Source organism: Suricata suricatta, chromosome 13 (genome assembly GCF_006229205.1).
Source record: "Suricata suricatta isolate VVHF042 chromosome 13, meerkat_22Aug2017_6uvM2_HiC, whole genome shotgun sequence".
Taxonomy (NCBI): Eukaryota; Metazoa; Chordata; class Mammalia; order Carnivora; family Herpestidae; genus Suricata; species Suricata suricatta.
The window spans coordinates 22,960,616-22,986,811 of NC_043712.1; the positions used below are offsets into that span (position 1 = coordinate 22,960,616).

At 48.6% G+C, this 26,196-nt stretch overlaps 1 protein-coding gene across 3 annotated transcripts in view; it reads left to right on the forward strand.

The window, feature by feature from the left end:
• Positions 1–26,196, forward strand: part of PTPN3 (protein tyrosine phosphatase non-receptor type 3) — a 77,813-nt gene that overhangs the window by 29,485 nt on the left and 22,132 nt on the right. For all 3 annotated transcript variants that reach the window (XM_029920413.1, XM_029920415.1, XM_029920414.1), the window contains 8 exons: positions 1,382–1,554; positions 5,153–5,287; positions 7,623–7,799; positions 17,857–18,043; positions 18,195–18,272; positions 19,393–19,449; positions 20,689–20,845; positions 23,618–23,778. In XM_029920413.1, coding sequence (XP_029776273.1) covers positions 1,382–1,554; positions 5,153–5,287; positions 7,623–7,799; positions 17,857–18,043; positions 18,195–18,272; positions 19,393–19,449; positions 20,689–20,845; positions 23,618–23,778 — 1,125 coding nt within the window. The remainder of the gene's footprint in view (positions 1–1,381; positions 1,555–5,152; positions 5,288–7,622; positions 7,800–17,856; positions 18,044–18,194; positions 18,273–19,392; positions 19,450–20,688; positions 20,846–23,617; positions 23,779–26,196) is intronic.

Consider the following 26,196-nt stretch of genomic DNA (forward strand, 5'->3'; position numbering starts at 1 on the left):
ATGCAGCATAGCAGTAAATATCTGCCAGATCAGTTCCTCCCCTTGATATGTTTATGCATGTGTCCCCCAAGAAGAGGCCACCGCCCTCCAGATGGCTCTGGTTACCAGAATGGAGAAGAGGGCTGGAAGGTGTGGAAACTGAGACTTCCATAGCTACCAAGTGGAGGTACTGGGATTTGAATCAGAGAGGCTGGTCTTTCCATGACACCATGCTCTGTCCTGTTATGCTCTGTATTTTAATTAATTTTTTTTATGTTTTTTATTTATTTTTGAGAGACAGAGAGAGACAGTGTGAGCAGGGGAGGGTCAGAGAGAGAGGGAGACACAGAAACTGAAGCAGGCTCCAGGCTCTGAGCTAGCTGTTAGCACAGAGCCTGACGCGGGGCTCAAAACCACGAACCGTGAGATCATGACCTGAGCCGAAGCCGGAGGCTTAACCGACTGAGCCACCCAGGCGCCCCTTTAATTTATTTTTTAACATTTGTTTATTTTTGAGAGAGAGAAAGAGCATGCAAGTTGGGGAAGAGCAGAGAGAGAGAGAGACACAGAATCTGAAGCAGGCTCCAGGCTCTAAGCTGTCAGCACAGAGCCCGATACAGGAGGGCTTTAAGACCATGAGATCATGACCTAAGCTGAAGTCGGACACTAAAATGACTGAGCCACCCAAGTGCCCCACGGATTTTTCACTTACTATCACTGTGTTCATTTCCCAGGGTTTCAACGATTGTACTTAAAGTGGCTCCACATAGCCATGAACATTTGGAAATGAGAACACTAGAGCTCAGAGCAAACCAGAACTAGAATCTAGGTCTCCTGACCGCTCCCCCCGCCCCATTGCAAGATTGAAGGTGGCCCCCAAATGCACAAGGTGGTAATAAAACATGAAAACAGAAAACTTAAACTCAGGTAGGATGAGGGTCAAGGAAATAATTAAAATGGTAATACATGAGCACTCAATTTAACTCTGTGCTCGGGGGAAAGCAAATAAAGAAATCCAAAGGCTTATAAGATCTCAGGTTTCAGGTAAGTGGAAGACATTCTTCAGGAGAGATTTTCCCAGAGCTAAGTTAAAAGAAATGTATCTCACAGCCTTTATCTGGTTGGTCCAGATATATCCAACCTAGGAATGTAAGCACATTTGAAATCAGAGTGTTCATGAAGAGGAGAGTCAGGTCATCTTTTCCACACGAATAAGATGCTTAACAGACCCTGCTCCTGAATGCTCCTAGAACTCCGATGTGGGACCTAAGGCATTTTGAAGCTGGTCTCCACCATCTGTTACATCTTCCCCAGAGACCACCGATGCGGACAGAGAACATCTGTGCGACGTTGCTCCTTCCTCTGTGCGGATGAAATCTCTCCTGTGCTTTTCTCCTCCCAGACGGACTGCAGGGAACATATTGTGGCCTTCAACATGTTAAATTACCGATCTTGCAAGAACTTGTGGAAATCCTGTGTGGAGCATCATACATTCTTTCAGGCTAAGAAGCTGCTACCTCAGGAAAAGAATGTTCTGTCTCAGTACTGGACTATGGGCTCTAGGAATCCCAAAAAGTGAGTATTCTTTAGGGACGGTAGCCACACTAGATCTGAATGTGTTCTGCCCTCCCCCCCACCGCCCCCCGGCCCCGGTAGTGGACGTCCTCGAGGGAAGGGACGCCATCATCATCCAGGGGCCCCAGGGGAGCTAGTGCTGCACGGTTCAGTCTCCCCAGGGGCAGTAGCTCTCTTTCCACGGAATCTCAGGTACTTATCCCCTGCTTCCTTTCTGCCTCCTCAACTCTGCTGCCCCTGCAGCGCCCGAGCAGCCAGAATTGCAGTGGCTTCTACACCGTGTCATACTAGGAGAAGCAGGTGGCAATGACTCTGACGGTCATCATGGTACCAAGACAGCCCCTCCTACAGAACGTTCATTCCATACAGTACTCCCTGAGAGTAAATGAACAGAAATAAAACTTCCTGGAGGCATCGGGGTGGCTCAGTCGGTTAAGCTTCTGATACCGGCTCAGGTCAAGTCTCGGGGTCTGTGACTTTGGGCTTTTTGCTGACAGAGCCTAGAGCCTGCCTCAGATTCTGCCTCCCTCTCTCTCTGCCCCTCCCCTAGTCCCACTCTGTCTCTCTCAAAAATAAACAAACATTTTAAAAAATTTTTTAAAAAAATAAAGCTTTCCAGAGGCAAGCGACTTTGGGATATACTGCCTATTAACAATCACAAAATAACAGTAGTAATGAGAACTGCCAGTCGAGTGTTTACTTTGTACCATGCACACGCTTAATTACATTTAATTCTTCGAACAATCCCATGTGTACTAGTATCTACAGAAATCATATTAAAAATATTTAATGAGTAGTACAGTGGAAGAAATTACCCTTATGAAATTGTAACTTTAGATTAAAATGTATTCCCTAAGCTAATCATGCAGTTTATATTTTTGTGTGTATTTATCCTAAGACTGCCTTCTCCAGACCAGATACAGAAGAAATTATTTATCAAGTTATTGTAAACTGTTGCTTTGAAAAATTGCTTTCATAATTTTGCACTGTTGTTGAGGTGGCTATTACAAATGAAATAATGCCCCTGCCTGAGCCATTATCTGATATGTGGACTGTTATCAGACAATTCCAGTGACTTTCCTATTATGTGGATAATCATTAGGTAGCTTTTTATAGATTCAATTAAGTAGCATATTAATGTTGGTAGCAATCATAGAATCTATGGTGCTAAGTGCTCTCTCTCAGCTTCTGATAAACCAAGAGCAAATATATTTTCAAACTTTCCAGCTCCTATAATATTGTGTCTAGTATTTTATACATTCAGTAGCTATTACTGAAGATGCCACAGACGTAACTTACAGAATATAGTTTTTACGTTTTAGTTGGACCTAATCCTTTGAGCCAGCTGACAGGATTAGATAGTGAGCAGTTGGAAGCATGGACTGTTGCTAAGAAAACGGTGTTCAAATCCCACCTATGTCATTTTCCATTCGAATGTCTTCTTTTCTGTAAAATACAGCCAACATGGAGTTGGGGATGAGGTGGGGCAGGTTCTGGTTATCCACTGTGGCAGAATAACCTCCCCTTATTTTGGTCCCTTGAAACAGCAAGCTTGGGGCACCTAGGTGGCTCAGTACAGGGTCCAACTCTTGATCTCAGCTCGGGTCATGATCTCAAGGTCATGAGTTCAAGTCCCACGTTGGGCTCCATGCTGGTGTGGAGCTTACTTAAAAACAAAACAAGCAAAGAACCACAATCTTTCTATTATATCTTAAGACTTTGTAGATCAGACATTTAGGAGAAGCCATGTGGTATAGACTGGGGTTTCTCAGTAACAGGCAGCTGGTGTCTGGGCTGGGCTGTGGGTCCAGGATGACTGCTCCCATGCTTGAGGGCATTACGGGAAGGCTGGGTTCGGCTGGACCCCTCACTTTGCTTTGTGTCCCCCAGGCCTTATCATGTATGCTCTCCAACATGCTCTTCTGCACGGATGTGTCAAGTAGAAGTTCAGGCTCCAAGCACCTAAGGCAGAACCAGCCAGCCGTCTTCAAGGCCAGGTCCAGAAATGACATAGCTACTCTTGGTCAAAGCAGTCACAGGCCAGCCCATATTCAAGAGTCAAAGAAGAACTTCCGGCCGTTTTTCACCTGCCCCTGGGAATCATTTGGGGTATTGGTGGTTCATGGCCCAGGTCAGCGTTCATTGCTGCTAAGACCAGCTTCAGTGCCCTGCAGACTTCAGCCCCCATTGTCCCCATTTCATAAATGAGGAAACTGAGGCGTGAGGTTACATTATTTGCCCAACCCTAGAGCTACATCTGCATACTTGCATGTTGGGCCCCCGATATAAGTTCCATATAAAAGAAACTTGTTCAGTGTCTTCCAAGCTTAAGGGACAATGGAACATTTTTTCCCCAGAGAGTACCTATTAATAACCTGTGACACATACTTTGAGGAACTACAACATTAAACCTTGGTGTCTTCTAGCTGTCCTCTTGTTCTGAGGCAGTGATCTCAATCAGTGCTCATTTGCTTTCTGATGTAGATTCTCTTAGTGATGTTGCTGCAAATGTGTTGATCAAGGTGACAACAGTATTTCTTACTGTAAATTAGTACATTGATATTCTAGGGGGTGTTTTGTGTTCTTCTGGGTTTTTCTCCTGCCTGTTTTTTGTTGTTGTTTGTTTATTTGTTTGGCTTGTGAATTCTAGGCTGCAAGGAAATGTGTGCAGCTTGTTTTGTTTTGTTGTTGTTTTGGTTTGGTTGTTTTTTTGGTTTTTTTTTGAGAGAGAGGGAGAGAAAGAACATGAGTAGGAGAGGGGCAGGAGCAGGGGTGGAGAGAGAGAGGGGGAAAGAATCTTAAGCAGGCTCCACATCCAGCACAAAGCCTGACACAGGGTTTGATCCCATGCATGAGATCGTGATCTGAGCCAGAATCAAGAGTTGGATACTTAAACAACTGAGCCACCCAGGTGCCCCTGGAATGTTTTAATAAGACATTAAAACACCCTTGAAATTTTAGGAATGGCAGAACCGAGTTTCCTATCTTCAAAACCCCATCCTTTCAAATACTTCATTCTCTTGGGGGGGTCTAGGTAGCTAAGATTTAAATTCTCTAGGTATAAATAAAACACAAAAGGTAGCTTCGGGGAGGCCATTTCTTAGAACATGGCGTGGAACCCCACTGTCAAAGCGTTTTCTCAGGCCTCCTCGCAAAGAGTTATCTGATTTACAGCTAATGGCTCCTGCCAGCTTGGATGACGAAGAAAGCTTCCTGGAAGGATGGTTAATGTTTGTATTCGTGCCCTTGTGAATAAAGTGAGGTGTCCTTGAAGTCACTCGAACTATTTCTGTGTTGTCCTGACAGTTCTCTAGTGGTTTGGTTATATTCTAGGAGCAGTTTTATTGCTTGCAGTCGTAAGGGCCAAGAAAACAGTTTCACCAGAAGAGAGGAGACAACCAGGAAGAGCCAGGACAGAAAGGACCCGCTTTTGACCGACGTTCCTCTCACTCCTTGTAACCTTGGCTGGTGTCATCTGGGTGCTCACCAGCCCTCCACCTGGGTGGGGGAGCGTGGCTAGACTGTGTGCTTCATTTATGCTGTAATTTCTTGTTGAACACGTCTGTGTGGAAAGTGAACCTTGCTTCTGGTTTTTCAGGTCTGTAAATAACCAGTATTGCAAAAAGGTGATTGGAGGGATGGTGTGGAACCCAGCCGTGCGAAGATCATTATCAGTGGAGCAGTTAGAGACCAAGAGCCTGCCTTCTCGGTCCCCTCCAATCACTCCCAACTGGTATGTCCTGCCTCTTTTGTTTTGTTTTGTTTTGTTTTGTTTTTGCACTACCCGCTTTCTTTCTCTCTCTTAAAAAGTCAGCTTCATACACTTTCCCAGTATAGGTGGCCTGCAATCAGAGTGTATGTTTGCACACTTGCCTAGTGCAAAACTAACCGTTTACTGTTGTCACGAAATACATAAGCCTAGCTATACACTTTCCTTAGTGTGTAATGCTGAGATGTTTTCTTTTAAAAAGTTATTTGACCTGGGGCACCTAGGTGGCTCAGTCGGTTGAGCCTCCAACTTTGGCTCAGAGCATGATCTCACTGGTCGTGAGTTCGAGTCCTGTGTCAGGTTCTGTGCTGACAGTTCAGAACCTTGAGCCTACTTCAGAATCTGTGTCTCCCTCTCTCTCTGCACCTCTTTTACTCGCGCTCTGACCCTCTCTCTCTCAAGAATGAGTAAACATTTAAAACAATTTACTTGGTCTGAATTTGAGAACTACAGCCTCTTGAAATGCCCCTTTTGGGATTATAATACCCGTTGGCATATTGATGTTCTGGGAAGTCCGGTGATAAGGAAACATGCTGAGCTTTATTTAATCGGTTTTCCGTTAACATCACACAAAGCAAACTTTGGGAAAACCTAGTAAAGGTATGCAGTGTAGGATGCGGGACCCTGTGTAACAGTAGCAAATGCACTTGGGGAAGTAGCCTGCTAACTTTTTAAGATGACAGCTTAACAGGAAGGAAGTGGCCGTTTGGCCAGGTGGGAAGGGCATTGATTGTGTAACTACATCACCCAGACTCAGATTTTGGCTCTTCTGTTAATTCACAAGTTTCTTTACCTCTCTGGTCTCAGTCTCCCCATCTGTAAAATGGTTATAAAAATTGCCACAAATGATATAATAGCGTATGAGCACTCTATAAGTGATTTTAAAAAATCAGATGAAATTATTATCATTATTTTATTATCATGTACCTCAGAGACATCAGGCCATTTTTGTGAAGGCCTCCAAAATGGCCACGCATCGTCAGCGGGAGGGGGAAACCCAGCCAGAGGCATTACCCCAGCTCCATACTGGAATTAAGACTGTGGCTTTCTATTCATTTCGCAAAAGACAGGGTGGACCTATACATTACCAAGCACGGATCTTCTGAGACTAAGGGAGATTCTGACCCACACAAAACAGAGCTGTGTGCGGGGTGGCTGGGTGAGGACCCTCCCCTGGGGGCCCAGTGCTCTAGGCAGAGATGCTCATGGTGTTTAGTGTTAGAGATCATAGCATGACTGAGATTTGTTTCTTGGTTTCCCACGATTTGGGCACTTCATCCTAAAGTGGTAGGTTTATGCTGTAAAGTAGCAGCTTTGTCTGAAAACCTCTTCGGTGGTGATGCCAGGGCCCCAGGGCAGCGGCCCAGGATGGCACCCGGGAGAACAGCGGGGTTGGATGTTGCCACACCCGTGGCCTGGAGCTCTTACTGCTATTTATAGGTCCCCTCCTGAGGAGTCACGAGCCTTTCTACCCTATTCTGGACACAGTACTATTGATTAGCAGAGCCCAGGGGGAATGGGAGTAGTGGAGGCGGCCCTGACAGTCTCAAGGAGAAATGGCTCACAAAGAAGAAGGTGGGAAAACTGAGAGAAAATAAAACGTAGAAGGCTCAGCAGCCGGGGATCACCCACTGCGGGAGCCGATGCCCAGGTGCTGCGCCAGGCGTCCGGACAGCACTGCTGCCTTTGGTTCGTTCTCGAGAGCAGGTAGGTACAGCTGAGGCCCAGAGAGGCGGTGTGACCTGCCTACAGCCACACAGCTACTGCTGCTACCCCCACCTCATAGGGCATACGGGACATATTTTTAAAAGTAAACATTCCTTCTTGGATCAAGTGCAAGTCACATGAAGGGATGTAGTTGACATAAGGTTTGTTTTGCCGAAAACTGTACTTTGGCTTCTAAACCCTTTATTTATACGGGTGCTCGAATGAATCTGAAGAATTGATCACTGGTCAGTATGGTCTTTTATTTGTGCGTTGAGAGCTTGAGTCCTCCTGGAAGAATAACTTCCTAAATCAACACTCACCACTTCCCAGAGGGCATAAACCACTGTCATCTGCATGTGTATACAGCCAAGGCTACCGTTCTGGGTGTGGCGAGGGGCTGAGTCTCCAGGACCCGTGTGGCCCTCGGTGGATTCTGGTGTAGTGATGGGTTTACTGGCTCGTAATTTCCAACAACATTCGCCAAGGCATCCTTAGAAAGGTCAGGGCACAAAGTTAGATCACTGCTGTCTAATGAAGTATTTAAATGGAATTTGCTTTCAACCCTTTCACACTGGACCTCTCCGCAACACAGGCGAAGTCCTCGGCTCCGGCACGAAATCCGGAAGCCACGGCACTCCTCCGCAGATAACCTTGCGAACGAGATGACGTACATTACCGAGACCGAAGATGTGTTTTACACGTACAAGGGCTCCCTGTCCCCAAAAGACAGCGATTCCGAGGTTTCTCAGAACCGAAGCCCGCACCGAGAGTAAGAAACGTGTTGTTCTCTTCTTTGTATCTGCTTGTTTTGGCTGTTGAGGAATTTGCTCAAGCCCAGATGGCCATTCGGGTGAAGAGCTAGAGCTTGTAGCCAACGCCCTACGGTGCTCTCTGCCAGGATAACAGCATAAATCAGACTGTCCCTTCCCCCCCAGGAGGACAAGCTGTGTGCTTGGGGTCTAGAGCTTGCACTTATTTTTGTCAGCGACAAAGACCTACTCTCCACATGTGTGTTAGCTCCCTTGAATAGACTCCAGTTCATGAGCAAAGCCAAGGGTAAAACAGCGCACATTCCAGAGGTATAGATACGTTAACCGTTGTAGTACTTCTCTAGATCGTCAAAGTTTTACCACTGCAGGACTTCTAGATCACTGGAAATATGCTTACTTCGACCTGTCCATAGAAAGACTTCTCAGACCCACAGTATGCCCTCAGGGTTTGCTGTAAATGAATCTCGAGTATAAAGCAAACATTTGTGGAAGAGCCCTGAAACTTTGTTAAATTTTCGTCAACAGTTTGCGTTAAGTTCCTTTTATGCCCCCACCTTCCTTTTTATAAATGTGACAGACTCCCTTCACATCTCAAGGCCGGGGCGGTGGGGGGTGGAATGTTTCTCTGAAAGTACTGGCTTGAGTCTTTTATTACTCAATAAGGTTTATCTAATTCACTGGGTTTTTTCCATCTTGCTTACCAGGGAACTCAGAGGTCAATGATATGTTCAATTGCATTGGCTTCCCTTGGTCCGGGTTTCTGATACAGCCCCTGCTTCTTTTCCTCCTTGCCTTATTCATGGGTCTTATTTTTTTCTCTCAATGAATTCACAGTTTTACCATATCTATCTGTGCATTTTAGAGTTAGCAGTTTCAAGTTTTTTGAAGTAGACATTATCATAAAGTGACATTTTAAACTTGTATGAGAGAACTGGAACAACCAATAGGAAGTCCCTCCTAGGCACCAGGTACTCATTCTGTTAAGTCCCATCCTGTGCCCGAACTATAGAAACATAATGCTTCCCTGAACCGCCCAGGATTAGCAAGGAGGCACTTGAGTTAATCTGTAAATTTTTACCACTCTAGCTGCTAGGCTTCAAGCATTAAACACATCCTGATTGTATTCTGGACATCGGCAGGTGAATTGCAAATCTCGCTTCCCACTTATGTGTGAGGTTGTCACCTCTCTGTTGTCTCTGACCGAAGCAGACATGGTTTCCAGCTTATCTGTGTTCTTAACACCTCTGGTTAAATAATCCTCCTCCAGTCGGTCACTGTTTCCTTGTGACCTGAGCTTGGATGATGCTTCTGTTGAGATGATCAGTATCTCTTGCTCCCGTTTGCAGCCCTGTTGGGGTGGCAGTGTGGAAGGGTGTGGGTTCCTTCGTGAGACCCCTGGTTTTGCAAATCTAGGTATACAAGGCAGGAATGCAGGCGTGCATGACTTGAGCCAGTTTGAGTCTGCGGTGGGCTTCTGTGGCTTTGGGGAGAGGAGAAGGAGGGTTTAGGAAATGAACCGAGGGCTCTGGGAAGCTCAGTCACACTCCCCGTGTCAGTGCTTCCTCTGAGTGTGTGGTCCCATCGTGGAATTGGGGAACACCTAGACCCCCCGTCCAGTGCAGTAGCCACCAGTCACGTGTGCCTATTCAGAGTTAAATTATGTAACATTTAAATTCCATGCTTCAGTCATCCATGCCTCATTTCAAGTGCTCAAAAGCCTCACATAGGTAGTGACTACCGTACTGGACAGCACCGACAGCATTTCCAGCTTCACGGAGAGTGCCGTTGACGGGACATCTCAGTGCTGGTAGAAGGAGACGGATTGTGTCCGGCGGGGTGTGGGTATTTTAAAGGGCTGCATGCATGGCTGAGTGCAGCAACATAGCTTCTGTACCTTTTGCTGCTCCCTTTAGGGGAATTAGACAAGTCTTTGCCGTAAGGGGCCTCTGGGCCAGCCTGGCAAATAGCACGTAGTCAGCCTTCCTCATTGCATCTCCAGCCACTTTGGTGAAAGGGAATTTGGGGGAACTGTCTGAGGGCCCACGTCAGGTTGCCCCCCCCCCCCGTGGTGGTCTGCCACCACGTCGTGGGCTCCTGTGGCAGCTAGACCCTCACTGTCCAGCCCAGGAGCCACTGTCCATTGCTATCTAACTTTTATGTTTATTAAAGTTAGATTCCCTTAAAGTCCTTTTTGGCTCGAGCAGTTTCAGGCCCTGCGCACCCCGTAAACATGGCAGAGCGCTTCTTTCTGAAACTCTTCCAGGAGACCTCATACAACGGGTCACCCCCTGGGCACTTTTTTCACTGCAACTAAATGTCAGAAGTAGCAGATAGTGACTCAGTAGATGTCTCCCAGAGTCAAGTTAGCGGCTGGGTGTTGTGAGGGGGCTGAGCAGTTGAAAAACAGCACCCCTACCATCCCAGGTAGGGGACCCCTTACTGCTGGCAGAGCCAGCTGCACGCCCCCTCCCACCCCCAGAGTCTGCCCCGCCCCCCCACTGCCCAAGGCCAGCAGAGAAGTCTCGTCCCTACCTGGTGGGAAAAAAAACCTGTGGTGGCTACTTGAGGTTTTGCAGCGTGCTGAAGAAACATTTCACAGGTTTTATACAGCCTGTTTGCGTTAAGGGGCGACAAAAAGTGTTCTGTCAGAGAAATCAGATGAATATCACAGGCAGTAAGTACGGAGGGTTCCTTGTAGGAAGGAGAATTAAGCGTAACATTCTGTACCCATGTAAACAAGAAGAAGAAAGAAAGGAAGAAAAAGAGCAGATAGACTTTGGCTCTAAACCCGGGGTGGCGCGGCTCAGCCTCTCCTCGCATTATCTTAGGGGGTGAGTCACTCTCCGGGTTGTTCTGTATTTATAGCACCACAGCCAAGTTGATGATTATAGTTATGAATCCTTGGCAGTTTGCTTTGTGCCCGAGTCGGCTGCAGTCTTTTGTTACTCCCAGGTTTCTCTCAGCCTTCCCGGGTCCCTTTGCTTGCTTCAGAGCAAAGGCCGAAATCTGCAGAAAAGGAAGTTCCTTCATGGCAAAACACACAAAACAACAACTTACCATTGCCTTCCACCCAGAAAATGTGGGAGGGGAATCTCCCTAAAGGAAAAGTTACTTTGCAGAGCAAAGATTAAAAACAACTTCTGGAGGGGTGCTTGCCTGACTTACTTGGTTAAGTGTCCGACTTCCGCTCGGGTTATAATCTCACAGCTCGTGAGTTTAAGCCCTGTGTCGGGCTCCGTGCTCACAGCTCAGAGCCTGGAGCCTGCTTCAGATTCTGTGTCTCCCTCTCTCTGCCCTCCCCTGCTCATGCTCACACTCTCTCTCTCTCTCTCAAAAATAAATTTTAAAAAATTAAAAAAAAATTTTTTTAATTTATTTTTGAGAGACAGAAAGACAGTGTGAGCAGGGAAGAGTCAGAAGAGAGGGAGATACAGAATCTGAAGCAGGCTCTAGGCTCTGAGCTGTGAGCACAGAGCCCGACATGGGGCTTGAATCCACAAACTGTGAGATCCTGACCTAAGCCAAAGCCAGACGCTTAACTGACTGAGCCACCCAGGCGCCCCGAAAAGATTTTAAAAATTAAAAAATAAAACAACTCTGGGGGCATCTGGCAGCGCTCAGTCAGTAGAGCATCCAACTTCAGCTCAGGTCATGGTCTCAGGGTTCGCAAGTTCAAGTCCCACATCAGGCTCTGCACTGACAGTGAGGAATCTACTTCAGATCCTCTGTCCCTTCTCTCTGCACCTTTCTCTCTCTCTCTCTCTCTCTCTCTCTCTCTCTCTCTCTCAAAAGCAAATAAACATTTGAGGCACCTGGGTGGCTCAGTCGGATGAGCGTCCAACTTGGGCTCAGGACATAATCGCATGGTCAGTGAGATTGAGCTCCACATCAGGCTCTGTGCCAACAGCTCAGAGCCTGGAGCCTGCTTTAGATTCTGTGCCTCCCTCTTACTCTGCCACTCCCCTACTCATGCCCTGTCTGTCTCTCTCTCTCAAAAAAAAAAAAATACACATTAAAAATTTTTAATAAATAAGCATTTAAAATAACAACCACTTCTGTGTGCCGAGTGGGACTCTGGGAATGCCACTCTGCAGGCATCGGCAGTGCAGGAATGCCCTCAACCCTGTCACGCAGTTCCCCATGGGGATGGGGAGCTCTCCTGCAGTGTGGCAGCCCGTTCTGGTGTTGGACAGCCCAGTTGTCCAGACTGTGTGGGAAGTGTCCTTGATCCTGACCCAGCATGAGCAGTGCCATCCACAGATCCCCGCCTGCAGCTCCCTGGGCAGATCCCCGCCTGCAGCTCCCAGGGCAGATCCCCGCCTGCAGCTCCTAGAACAGATCCCCGCCTGCAGCTCCTAGAACAGATCCCCGCCTGCAGCTCCTAGAACAGATCTCTGTCTGCAGCTCCCAGAACAGATCCCTGCCTGCAGCTCCCGGGGCAGATCCCCACCTGCAGCTCCTAGAACAGATCCCTGCCTGCAGCTCCCGGGGCAGATCCCCACCTGCAGCTCCTAGAACAGATCCCTGCCTGCAGCTCCCGGAGCAGATCCCTGCCTGCAGCTCCTAGAACAGATCCCTGCCTGCAGCTCCTGGGGCAGATCCCTGCCTGCAGCTCCTAGAACAGATCCCTGCCTGCAGCTCTCGGGGCAGATCCCCACCTGCAGCTCCCGGGGCAGATCCCCGCCTGCAGCTCCTAGAACAGATCCCCGCCTGCAGTTCCATTTCTGATTCTACCAGATAACCCTGTCTACTCTCCTTTAAATTAAACACTTCCAGTCCTGTCTACTACTCTCTACCCGACGGCCTGTTAGTCACTGTTCTCTGAGCACATCAGTCCTACACTACTGTGTACATCTAAGGGTCTGTGTCACAGGAGGCCAGCCAGCAACAGGTCTGCCTCAGCGGTTCTGTGTTCGTCTTCCCTGCACGTTGTCAGTCTTTCACCTGGCATTTGTCCACATGTGTGTGGACATGTGACCGGTAACTTTAAAACCCCGGGAACCCCAATCTCCGCTCATCATCTCCCTGTCCAACCTGTGGCTCCTCCTGTGTCCTGGCGAGCCCGGCCACATGTGTGCCTTTTCGCGCCCACTGGAAACTTCCATCATCCTAGACTCCTTCTCTTGCACCTTCCTCAGCTAGGTTCTCACCTCGTTCCTCTCCCCCCGAACATCTCTTGAATTGGAGCCCTCCACCATCCCGCTGCACTGCCCGTGTTCAGCCACCGCCATCAGTCACAGAGATTGTGTCAATAGCACGCCCTAAGTGTCCTCCGGGCTTTGATCTCTCCTCCTTCCAAACCGTCCTTCACAAGGCTGAGAGCCTTATTTTCGTGAAATCTGTGCCGCAGCACGTCACTCCCTTGTGCTCTTTCAGAATTTCATGTCTCTGCACGTGCTGCTGTCTTGTCTTTTTTTGTTGTTATTAGTGTTTAGCCTAGACTGCCTTCTCCTTCCCTCCAGACTACCTGTTCACACTCGTGCTCAGTTGTCTCTCAAGCTCCAGGTCCATTCCCCGCTCCCCTGTGAAGGCTCTCTTGGCCTCACGCTGTACCCAGGCCCCCAATGCATCTCCATTACAACACGATGCTGTTACTTGATTGGTTTTATACTTCTGTGTCTTCTCTCTAATTAAACAGTGAGCTCTTTGAGGGTGGAGGGATGGTGCCCTATTCACCTCTCCTGCGCTCGAAGACCCGGCACTTAGGACCTATTCCGTGACTGTTCGCGTGGTTGGCCAGACAGATGGACAGACGGTTATGTGACAGGTTCCAACACTGTCGCAGTGGAATGCCCCCTCTGCCACCTCCACGTTAGGCACCCATGTCCTACGAACAGCATCACGCGGGGTCTGTGTCAGAGAAGAAATCAAACAGATGGACTGTGCCGAGTTCGGGTTAACGGTCATCTGTGAGCACGGCCGTGTGGTCGGTGCTACTGCAGGGCCTCCGTCAGGAAACTCTCATCAGAGAGCTACAGCACAAATTAACCAAATTTTAACAAGTGCCTTCTTGCCTTCGAGATGTCTTAATACCTGAGGTGGCAGCCTGGGGTGGGGGACAGACGCATAGCCCATGATTTCATCAGTGAAGAAATACAGAGCCCAGAAGGGAACACGGCTGTACCAGAGTCCCTGAGCCACCTCAGCAATTTCTTGAGTTTAGTTTTGATCTTGGGCCCATGGCATTTATTACGGAGATGAGGGTATCTCGGGAAGAACATCTGCATATCATAAAAACCCACACTTGAAAAGAGTACTGCTATTCAACGAATCTGATGGAAAGATAAGGTCCATGTGAAAATCTTCTCCAGGAATTTTTTTCAAAAGACACATTGAACTAGGAGTGAGCTGGCATCCTTTCTTCCAGCCCCTTGGTGACCCCCACTTGGGCCGCAGTTCAGGAGCGTCCCCTGAGAGCTCCCGGGAAATGTGGACCTCAGGCCCACCGCAGGCTGCTGAATCAGAGTCTGCATTTTAACAAGACCCTCGGGGGCTCGTGCGAATGTGGTATTCTCGGCAGCTCTGAGCTCGCAGAGGCTGAGAACTAGGTGGCCCATCTTTCCACCTCCGGTCCCAACTGATCCAGTGAATTCTGTGCTCTTCTGGAGTAATTCAGTCAATCCCGGGTGCTGGAGTAAAGTGGTTTTCTTCTTCATTCGCTCCGCATCTTACCTGAGCACGCACTGCATGCCCGGCCGAGTGTTCTGTGCACCAGGAGAAGAAGAGAAGAAGGATGAGGGTCTCTCCTGACCTCAAGAAGCCCCTTGACTCCAGAAAGAGATATGACACCAGATGGCCCCTGTTCTGTCCCACCACCATAGCAGACACCTCCTACCGCAGCCCTGCTAGAGCTGGGAGACCCTCCGTGGAACACTCTTGCCTTAACAGGCCTGGGGGTGGACGTCCTTGTCCTTTTGCAGGGTGTAGGGGAGAGCGGTGTAAAGGCGTCACACAGGAGTTTTCCATGGGCAGTTTTAATTTCTTGAACATGGCTTCTCTCCTGAGAAGTGAATTCTGCCATGGTTTTTGTTTCTGATACCTGTCGATGGCATTGACAGTTTGGAGCCTCTGGTTCCTGAGGGTGAATACCCTTTGGTCTGCCTGTCAGCCAGTGTGTCGCTGCCCACTCTCTCCCCAGGGAGCTGAAGGTGGTCCGTCCCTCCCAGGCTGTTCTGGCTCTCAGACAACAGTGACAGTCTCCTCTGTGTCCCCCGTCCTCTGACAAGTGCCCCCTTCCTGCCTCAGGGACAGACCTCTTCTGTACCCCCTCCCCAGTTACTGGCTTCATCAGCCCACACTGTCTTCTTGGTTCAGCTCATCCTACCCCCTTCTTCACTCCTTTCCCTGGAACCCGGGTCCTGCCCCTTCCCCTCCCCCTCCGCAGTTCCCATCATCCCTCCTCACCCACCAGGCTTCTCCTCAGTAGCACCTCACATCCTGCCCCAAGGAGGGAGGAAACCCGCTTGGTTTGGCATCTTCGCCCCTGGCTTCCGTGTGCCGAATCCAGCTGCCACCTTCTCGTTTCTCGTTTGATGTCCTCCTCACCATCTGTCTGTCCATCCTCCTCGCTGAGCAGAACGTTACTGCAGCCTACAGGGAACGTCTGTACATAGTTGATCAGCCCCCCAAAAAATGTTTAATAAATTGCTCTCTAAAAGTAACCTCCATCCCTACTTAGAAAATAGGATTGGGCACATAATGACTTTAAATACGTTATTTTTAGCACTGTGGGCTGTTTTAGGTAGATGGGTTACATCTTATACTGAAAAATAAAAATACTTTAAAACTTTATATGATGCAAGCCACACACTCAAAATGTAGAAATTAAATATAATGAATATAAAATTAGAATTTAACTGAAACTAGTCTGTTCTCTAATGCTTTGTCCCCTTGCTCTTTTGATATTTTGTTTATATGCTTTTCGCTCTTTCTGTCTCTGGCACCTTCTAGAGTCTTCCAAACGTTTGAAGAGTGTATGCTATTTGCAACTTCATATTAAATAAAGGTTCAGCTCCACCCCTAGAACTGGAAATAGTGTTTCCTAAACCAGATTTGGCTTGGTTTCTGTCTAGCAGCTGCCAAGCAGGTGCCCTTTTCGCCACTAGGGGGTGCTCTTGTAAACGTTAAACTGTCTAAGTTCCCCTACTTGGGGGGGATTTTTTTTTAAGCTTTAATTAAAGTCTCATTTTAGTCTGAAAATCCACCACTGGTATAGAGCTTCACTTCCAAAATATCCCGAGTCTGAGATGCCTTCCCATCCCTAGCACCCCTCCCTCACCCAGCAACTTGAAAGCCACAAGGCCAAAGTCTTCTGTTGCACATAGCTGTTATTTCTGTCACTGAATTTTTATATTCACATAAGTTGAGATGGTCAAGTATTGTGTGACTATGACAGATTTTAAATTTAACGTAAGATCATTTGAACTTGCTAGGGAACAGAGGAGCCCTACTTTAATGAAAAAATCCACCGAGAAGGGTTTGAGAGAAAAATTTAATGAGAGATAGCAGGAACTCCATATCACTGAATGCCTGGTCTCCTCACCTCTCCCATGACTTAAGTCTGTGTGAGGTTAGAATGTGGCCGAGTCATAGAAGGTAAGGAAAACGCTACGTCCTGTAGGCATTTTAAGGCATCTCTCGCAAGGCGTGTGGCTCTGCAGGGGGGTAGTTGGGTGTGTGTGACGCAGAGAAGTCAAGAGTCCTGCACGGTGACAGCGGAGATGGTCACTCTCTGTGGCCCTGCCTGAGGTGATGGTGGGGAGGAGGGAGTCCTAAGAGCAGACCTCACATGGCCTGGAGAAGAGAGAGACGCTCAGGGACGCAGGTCCACCAGGTTCTGAGTGCTAAGTGAGGGGAAGGCTGTGTGTCCTCGGGCAAGTCAGTCAGCCTCTCTCAAACAGTTTCTTCTTTTATTTTTATTTTTTTATAGTTTATTGTCAAGCTGGTTTCCAAATAACACCCAGTGCTCATCCCAACAAGTACCCCCCTCCATGCCCATCACCTATTTTCCCCTCTCCCCTACCCCCATCAGCCCTCAGTTTGTTCTAAGTGTTTAAGTCTCATGGTTTGCCTCCTTCCCTCTCCTTAACTGTTTTTTCCCTTCCCCTCCCCCGTGGTCCTCTGTTAAGTTTCTCCTGTTCCACATATGAGTGAAAACATGCTGTCTGTCCTTCTCTGCCTGACTTATTTCACTTAGCATGACACCCTCAAGTTCCATCCATGTTGTTCCAAATTAGACCAGTTTCTGCATCTGTGAAATGGGAGTTGGACCAAAGGACTGCAGAGGTCTCTTTGATTCTAGTAGTCTGTAGCTCTCTAAGACAGCACCCTCCAGGAGACCTTCCTGTGATGACAGAAATACCCTGTGACTGTGCTGTCCGGGCCACCAGCCACATGTGGCGCTTGAGCATTTTTGAGCTGTGACACAACCATGGATCCTCTAGATCATTTAAATTTGAATAGTGACAGGTGACTAGCAGCTACCGTATTGGGCAGTGGAGCTCCAAGATACAGGAGGACATTCATTGGAGAAAAAAGAAAGTATAATATCTCTGTAGACAGTTAATGGAGGTCACAGGCAAATAACATAAATTGTCTTGAATGTGCGTTAGCCCCATTTTGGGGAGGGTAGCCAAGAGTCCTACTGAAGCAGAGCTAACAGCAGGAATGAGGTGGACGCTGAAAGCTTTCAGAAGGAATGGAGACGTGCATCTGCTTGAGCTTCGGTAACGAAGCCACCAGAGTAGCCAGGCATATTTCCCTGGCACCTTCTAAAGCAGCTGGGAAGGGAGCTGAGTTTTCAGCAGCTCCTGAGTCTTCCCTCCCCTCCTGCCCCTTATCCCCAAACTAAAAGTGATGGTATTTAGGCCAGATGAGGGCAAGGGCAGCCCGTGGACCCCAGGTGGGCCAGAGCCCTGGGGTTGACCTTCGGAACTCTTCTGAGGGTGCAGGAGTTCATGACAGCCCTGGGGTGCCAGGCCCCCACAGTCAGTAATGCTTGCTCTGTTCAAATGTTAATCCCGTTATTAAGATCTCTCCTCCTTCCCCGTAATGAAGGAGTATATCCGAGAACAACCCCGCACAAAGCTGCCTGACCCGGAAGTCATCCAGTTCTGTGTCTCCATCTTCAAATGCTCCAGGCTCCTGCTCCTCAGATGGCGTCGATCAGCAGTTCATAGAGGCCTTCCACAGGGTGACCAAAGGGGGCTCCACCGAGGACTCCAGCCAGTACTGCTGTGACCAGGTGGGTGAGCGCGGGCCCCGTGAGCACCCCACCTTCCCTGTGTCAGGCACCTCATGGGCAGCTTAAGTAGTTAGGACTAAAAGAAAATGGCTCCTCACTACCAACTGGAGAGACAAGTAACACAGTTGATCATTTTTGCCACATTTTCCAGAGTGATAATGGTGATGGCTACCTAGTTTTGATCCGCATCACGCCAGACGAAGATGGAAAATTTGGATTTAATCTTAAGGTATGTTGTGTGTCTGAATAAGGAAGTTGTATGCTCTGAAGCAATCGTTAGGTGGCTTTTAAACTCCCCTTCAGAGTGTGCCTCATGCCTAAGTCTAAATTAAGGAAATTGGTTCAGCCCTCAGAATTGGGGAGTTTTGTAGTATGACCGTAGAGCTGCCTCACACCAAGGGCCTACTTTGTTCTGGTGTTTGCTGTGCACTTCTTTATATCGCCTCCTAGAGTTCTTACACTCTGTGAAATTAGTATTTTTAAACCCATATTATAAAGGTGTATACTGAGGCTCAGAGAGATGACACACAGTTGGCAAGTAGATCTACCTCCAGAAGAGGGGTTTTTCAGGGAACCTGTCAGCGTCACTAAAGCCAGTGAGAGAGAAGAACAGTTCAAGTCAAGGGGACATTTACAGGGCCTTCCCCCATCTCTGCCTGCTTTTAGGCAGTATCTGCAAACTTTGGCCCATAAGCCATGTCCCATCTGTTTTTGCAAATAAAGTTTTATTGGAACACGGACACAACCCATTCCTTTACAAATGGTGTACAGCTACTGTGGCACTCCAGCAGAGTTGAACAATTATGACAGAGGCCTCTCTCCCATACCTAAAATATTTACCCCCTGGCCCTTTACAAAGCTGACTAACTAACCCCTGCTCTAGAGCAGAATCCGGGTAGTGGTCTCTGCTGCCCACCCCCCAGCTGCCACCGGCACCCCTTCCTCTGCCCCAGCACCCTGCAGAGAACCTGCCCGCATAGCTGGTGACTGTTGCTACAGCTTCTCTCTGCTCCGCAGAAAGCTCCCTTTCAAGAAGCATTTCAAGGCTGTGCTTGCACAGTCCTCTGGGGATGTTTGCATTTTTTAAAAGGCAAGCACCTCCAAGCACATCTTTAGTTCATGGAGTGTGCGGATGGCAGTGAGGGCTTCTGAGCAGTCTTCTGATTACCCCGCTAGACCCCGAACCTTGTATTCTGAAGGGGCGCCAAGCCCCGGGCTTCGAGGGGGTCAGAGTGAAGTGTGAACCCCCCCGCCCCCCCTGCCCCGTGTCAGATGTCTGCGGGTCTTTGTTGCGATGAGCTACTCAAGTGTTGTTGTGTTTTTGTTTTTTTAATTTAACACATTTATAGGGTGGAGTGGATCAAAAGATGCCTCTTGTGGTATCAAGGATAAATCCAGAGTCACCTGTAAGTTAACAGCTTTTATTATTTCTTTTTTTTTTCCGTTAAATCTAACATTTCTATTTCTGTGGCCTGTTTCTTTACCAGCAACAAAGAGTGTGTGTAAATACATGCAAACAGATGGAAAGAAAGAAGGACTCCTTGTTTTCCCCAGAACTTTGCTGGTCAGCGTAGCACCAGCATCACCTGGGAACTCATTAGACATGCAGAGTCTCAGGCCCCAGCCCAGAGCTCCTAAACCAGAATCTGCATTTTTACCAGGATCTCTGGGTGATTGGTGTGTACATTAGAATGTAGAAGTGCTCTCAAGATAAGGAAGCTGAGGCACAGAGTTTGCCACTCTGCTCGCTCCGAGCACCTGGACCCACCATCCCACCACTCTGCCCTCTGCCCTCTGCCTAGGCTTCCTCAGGAGATCATTTGCTTTTTTTCTAGAACAGGATGCACCAGAGAGTCACTGTGTCTCCTAAGAAGGTACCAGTTTGGGGTTTTACTGTTTTTTTTAATGATTATTTATTTTTGAGAGGGAGAGAAACAGAGATGAGCCGGAGAGAGGCAGAGAGAGGGGGAGACACAGAATCTAAGACAGGCTCCAGGCTCTGAGCAGCACAGAGCCCGATGTGGATCTCAAGCTCACAAACCACGAGATCATGACCTGAGCTGAAGTCTGGCACTTAACCGACTGAGCCACCCAGGCGCCCCTGGGGATTTTACTCTTAAAAGGTCCTTAAGGCTGTAGTTTACTTTTTCTTCCTGCTTCTGGCCTCTTCGAATTTAGAGGGCCCCCATTCCTGCACTGTTCCATGCACTGTTTCTCTCGGTGCTGGTTTCTGCCTTTGGTCAAGCTGACAGAGGCTTTCTCCAGTGCCAGACAGACCAACACTTCCGGCTGGCAGATCATGTTCCAGCAGCACATCGAGAAAACAAAAGATCAGGAGCCTCACAGTTATTACGTTCCAGTAGCTAAGTGAAGGTTGGCTACAGCAGAGAAAGGGCTCCAGTGATTTCTGTAGCCTTATTCCGAAATGCTGTGTAGCTTACGTTGTGTCCAGCACCTCCCTTGAATCCCACAACCAGCGACCACGCCAGCCCAGTCGTGGATGTAAAAAAACAGTGGCAGTCACCCCCGAGGGCGAAAAGAACTCGAACGTGGTCTCAAGTGTTTGGGCTCCGAGAGCGTCCGCGTTCTACCCTTGAGGGTTGTGTTATGGTAACCCAAGAAACGCGCTTTTCCTCTCCACCCAGGCGGACACCTGCATTCCTAAGCTGAACGAAGGGGATCAAATCGTGCTAATCAACGGCCGGGACATCTCAGAACACACCCATGACCAAGTGGTGATGTTCATCAAAGCCAGCCGGGAGTCCCACACGCGGGAGCTGGCCCTGGTGATCAGGAGGAAAGGTAGGCGCCCCCCCTGGGGACAAACCACGGGGCCTTAGCAAAGCAGGGCCTTCTCTGGCCCATTTGGGGGTTTTGAAAATGTTGAGCCTTATAACCAACGAGGGAAAATCACGAACTTCTGCCTAACAACCAGGATGTGGGACTTCTCACGTGAGAAATGTGAGCTCTGCCCACGCGGGGCCCAGCCCCTCCTGGCCACTAATCTTCCTCTGGAGGAAGGGGGGACCCACTCACCCCCTCTCTGCAGGACCTGAGCCCTGATTCCTCCCAGGCCGGCTCCCCCACATCCCGCACCTCTCTTTGCTGCCTGGCCCCCAGATGTTTGATTTGCCCCCCAGGGAGCAAAGGGTCAGGTTCTGTTCAAGTCGGCAAAGCAGAGTCAGGCAGGAGCCTGGCCACCTCAGGGTGATCCGACCTCGACCTCTACTGGGTTGAGGGACCTTGAGCAAGTTTCTTGCCCAGTCTGTGCCTCAGTTCCTCTGCTGTAAAATAAGGGGGACAGTTATCACTTCATCACAGGGTTCTTTTCAAGATGAAATGATGCTTCTCCTTGAAAAGCAACAGGATGCTTCCTGAAACCTGGTAGGCCCTTGAAGGATGGCCTCTGTTGAATACCATTACTGTTGTTGTTGTTGTTGTTGTTGCTGCTGCTGCTGTAAAACAATAAGCCAAGTCTTTGAATCGTTCTGCCCAGTTCTAAAATACTGAAGGTAAATGGAGTGTGTGACTCAAAGCCCTGGCCGCACATCTGTGTTCCGGTAGTGGAGTTGTAGGCGTAGCCCTAGAGGGCCCCCACCCACCTGCTTTCCCGCTGTCCCCCTAAATCTCCAAGCCCGGAGCTGTCCCATGCCAGCTCTCATCCCCCCTCCTCTGTGAGGCCTTACTGGTTCGCTCCAGATCCCTCCCCACAACCCCCCTCCATCCCCACTAAACCCGAGGCCATGCCCAGCCACAGCAGGTGCTCAGGGGTGATAGTAGCTAATGTCTGTGCCGCACCAGTAAACGGCCTTACACTGTGTAAACTGCTTTACGTAACACTCTTGTAAGGTCAGTGTGACCTCTCCAAGTGAGGGAATGAGGAAACCTGGCCACCAAGAGGCTAAGTGAGGCCGCATGGTAGGAGACAAAGGAAGCCACCACGAGGAGTACCCTGGCTGGCAGGGGAGGGGACCCTCCAGCAGCTGCTTTGAGAAGCTGGCGCTGGTTTGAGAGGAAGAAGATGGGTGTTCGTAGACTATTAGAGCGAAAAGAGCAGCGCCAGGGACCCTCGATCTCAGCTTAGGTCATGATCTCGAGGTTCTTAAGTTCAAGCCCCACATCTGACTCCATGCTGACCGTGCAGAGGCTGCTTGGAGTCCTCTCTCTGCCCCTCCCCTGCTCGTGTTTCTCTCTCTCTCTCTCTCTCTCTCTCTCTCTCTCTCTCTCTCTCTCTTTTTCTCCCTCTCTCTCTCTCTCAAATAAAACTAAACATTTAAGTAAAAATGAATTGGGGCGCCTGGGTGGCTCAGTCGGTTAAGCATCTGACTTTGACTCACGTCATGATCTCACAGTTTGTGAGTTTGAGCCCCTCGTCAGGCTCTGTGCTGACAGCTCAGAGCCTGGAGCCTGTTTTGGATTCTGTGTCTCCCTTTCTTTCTGCCCCTCCCCCACTCATGCTCTGTCTCTGTTGCTCTCAAAAATAAATAAAACGTTAAAAAAATTCTTTAATGGATCAATGGAAAGAAAAACACGTAAACAGTACAAGGAGTAGCAGATCAAACAGAAATCATGTCCTAACAAAACAGTAGAGCTACGCTTCCCTGGTCTGTGAAAAGAATGTGGTCTTCTGGATCAGAGAGCTGTGGGCTGACTGGATTCCGGTGTGTCTTCCTGCCTCTCCTTGCCCCCAGTAGCCTGTGACACTTCAGACACGTTAGACAACTTCCTTGCCCTAATAGTCGGTTTCCTCATCTGTAAAATGGGGACAGTGGCAGCTCGTTCAGCATTCAGTTCAACTGTGTGGGCAAATGCAAACATTGTTTAACTTCTCCTTTCTTGTTGTTCTGGAGGCAGTAGGGAGCTACTGAAGGCTTTTGAGTAAGGGAGTGACTTCCCTTCCTGAGTGGAAAGGGAAAATTCAGAGATGATCCCAAAGTTTCCAGCTTGGGAGATTGGAGAAGAAAGTGGCGATGGACAGAAAGAGGCATGTGAGAGTGGGCAGGAAGTTAGTGCGGGGTAGGGATGGGGGGGCTCGGTTTGTCTACCTGACAAGTCTGAGGTCAAGGGAGAATTTGCACTGAAGAGGTAGAAGTGAACCCAGAGGAGGTGTTAGGACTAGATACATTATTTATTTAGGAGCCTCCTACCTAAAAATGGCCTCGAGGTGGAGGCTGACGTGACTCTGTGGGACAATGCTATCATAGAGTGTCCAGGAAGGGGGTAAATGAAAGGGTCCTGAGAAAGAAGTAGGGGAGGGGAGAAACCGGTAGAAGAATAACCAGGTCAGAGAGAACATTCTTTCCCTTTCTCCTACCTTTGTCAAAAGGCTCTGAGTACAAAACACTGTCATTTAAAACTAACCAGAAAGATTAGTATGTCATTTCATATAATTAGCACTTACCGAATCCTTCAAGAAGTAGTGTCTTTGGTGAAAATGATTACCAAGTGCTTAATCATTTAATTAGCTCTTTTAAACCATCTGCATTCAGGTGTCATGAGTATCATTTTTTTGAGGAAACTGATCAACGGGAGTGTTCTGCCCCTGCCAGACACCCCGCTCCTTGTCCGTTACAGCTGTCCACTCTTTCACCGACATCAGATCTGAAGATGAGCTGAGCCAGCTTTTCCCAGAGGCCGTTTTCCCCACGTGTCCAGAGGGGGGCGACACCTTGGAGGGATCCATGGAACAGCTAAAGAAGGGCCTCGAAAGTGGGACAGTGCTGATCCAGTTCGAGGTAAGAGTCCGTGAGGGCTGAGTCCTGGGCCTGGGCCTCAGTGCCTCGGGGGGCTGCCCAGTGGCTGCTGAGTCACCCAAGGCACCAGGCGGCCCGAGCTCCTGGCGGGAACACAGGCAGGGGGCGCTCGGACGCCAGGGCGCCAGAGCAGGCCTGGGAAGCGGGGGCCAAGACCACAGCCTGTTGCTGAACTCTGCCTCAGCCTCCTATCTAGTGACGCTCAGTAGTCACGGAAAGTCATGTCAGAAATCGAGGAGGAGGGACTCGGGGCGTACTTAGCTGCCAGCACAAAAGCTTGCAACACACAGCAGTAGAAGGTGCTGGAGAGGCCGCATGGGTGAGCCCCAGAGGGGTGATGGAGGAGGCCGGTCCTGACCCAGCAGGTGCCCACTGCAGTTTGCAGCAGGCCGTGCCATCCCATGAAGGCGGAGTGGCTGGCCTGCCCAGGGCCTCTGGAGCTGGGTGAACCCGCATAGGAACCAAAGTCAGACTCTGTCGTCCTTCCCCACGAGGGGCCTCTAATCACAGACTTGAGACTGTTGACAAAGGCACACGCAGAGCCCTCGCAGAACAGAGCGGGAACAAAGGAGATTCTGGTGGTAAGGCCATTGTATTGATCACTAACAGAGTGAAAGTGGAATGTGTTTATCTTCCACATTTTTTAAAAGTAGAAGAGGAGTTTATGCGATAAAACAGAAGAGCACAAAGAAGCCTGAAGTAGACCATTGAAAGTAAATAGGGGGCGCCTGGCTAGCTCAATCAGTAGAGCATACAACTCTTGATCTTGGGGTTGTGAGTTCAAGTCCCATGTCAGGTGTGGATATTACTTAAAAATAAAATCTTTAAGGGGTGCCTGGGTGAATCAATGGGTTAAGTGTCCAACTTTGGCTCAGGTCATGATCTCATGGTTCGTGGGCTCAAGCCCCACGTCGGGCTCTGTGTTGACAGCTAGCTCAGAGCCTGGAGCCTGCTTCGGATTCTGTGTCTCCCTCTCTCTCTTCCCTTCCCCTGCTCGCTCTCTCTCTCTCTCTCTCTCTCTCTCTCTCTCTCTAAAAAATAAACGTTAAAAGAAATTAAAAATGAAATCTTTAGGAGGTTCCTGGGTGGCTCAGTCAGTTAAGCGTCTGACCCTTGATTTTGGTTCAGGTCATGATTTTACGGTTCATGAGATCAAGCCCCAAGTTGGGCTCCACTGTGACAATGTAGAGCCCACTTAAGATTGTCTGTCTCCCTCTCTCTGCCTTTCTCCCACTCTTCTCTGTCTTTCTCTCAAAATAAACAAACTTTAAAATTAAAATCTTTAAAAAAAATTAGATCATGACCAATGACAACATAAACAGACTGGATTCACAAATTAGGAAGAGTTCCAGCTCAGATTCAAAAGCACGAGTCAGCAATGCCATTTTTCTATTGGAAGACATAACAAGGGGAAAGTCACAGCAGCAAAACTAAGAAGTTTGTCAAACACACGTGATCGCATATTGACTCCGGAAAGTGTGAGGAATGCAAACACCAAACAGGAAGGAATACGAAGTGAAGAGCCTTAAGCAAAAGAAAGGTTTGGGATAGTCTAAGGAGCAGAATGTAAATAAAACACGTTATTAGAGCAGTGTGTGTCTGAACAACAGTAGAAAATAAAAACCCGCAAGTGAAAGGGGATGATAATTGACCCCACCCTGAAAAACAAAGTATAACTCCCTATTGTGTGGAAGCGAATCCGGGTAAGAAGGTAGGAATCATCTAATTATTTGGGTAGAATTGATAGACAAATAGTGAGGATCTACAAAGGGAAATAACCCTTTTTTCCAGTGTCCTGCAAGAGGCTCTGTTGGCTTAAGATTTTTTTTAATTTTTAATGTTTATTTTTGAGAGAAGAAGAGAGAGAGGGAGAGAGAGCGAGCGAGAGAGAGCATGCGAGTGGGGGAGGCTTAGGGAGAGTGAGACAATCCAAAGCAGGTCCAGGCTCTGAGTGCTCAGCACAGAACCCGATGTGAAACTCGAACTCACGAACCGTGAGATCATGACCTGAGCCAAAGTCAGACACTGAACTCACTGAGCCACCCAGGAGTCCCCTATTGGCTTAAAATTTTAAAGGAAGAAAATGCAGAGGTTATGTTCAACTCTGACCTTGTACTGCAAAAAGGTTCCAAACTGAAATATACATTTTAAACACTGTAAAACTCAACATTTGTAAACCCTCTCCAAAATAATTGAGACGAGGAGAAGGTCAAAGCCAGTTACAGAATACGGGTTTTGTTTGTATCGGGCATTGGAGGGGGTGGGAAGGGCGTTGGTGGGGGTGCCCCATGGAGGCCTTCATTCCGCAAGCGTGTGTTAGGTATTTACCATGTGCACAAACCGCTAGATCAGGAGCACAGGGAGGGGAAGAGAGGACTTCTGGTCCCAAGGAGACCAGAA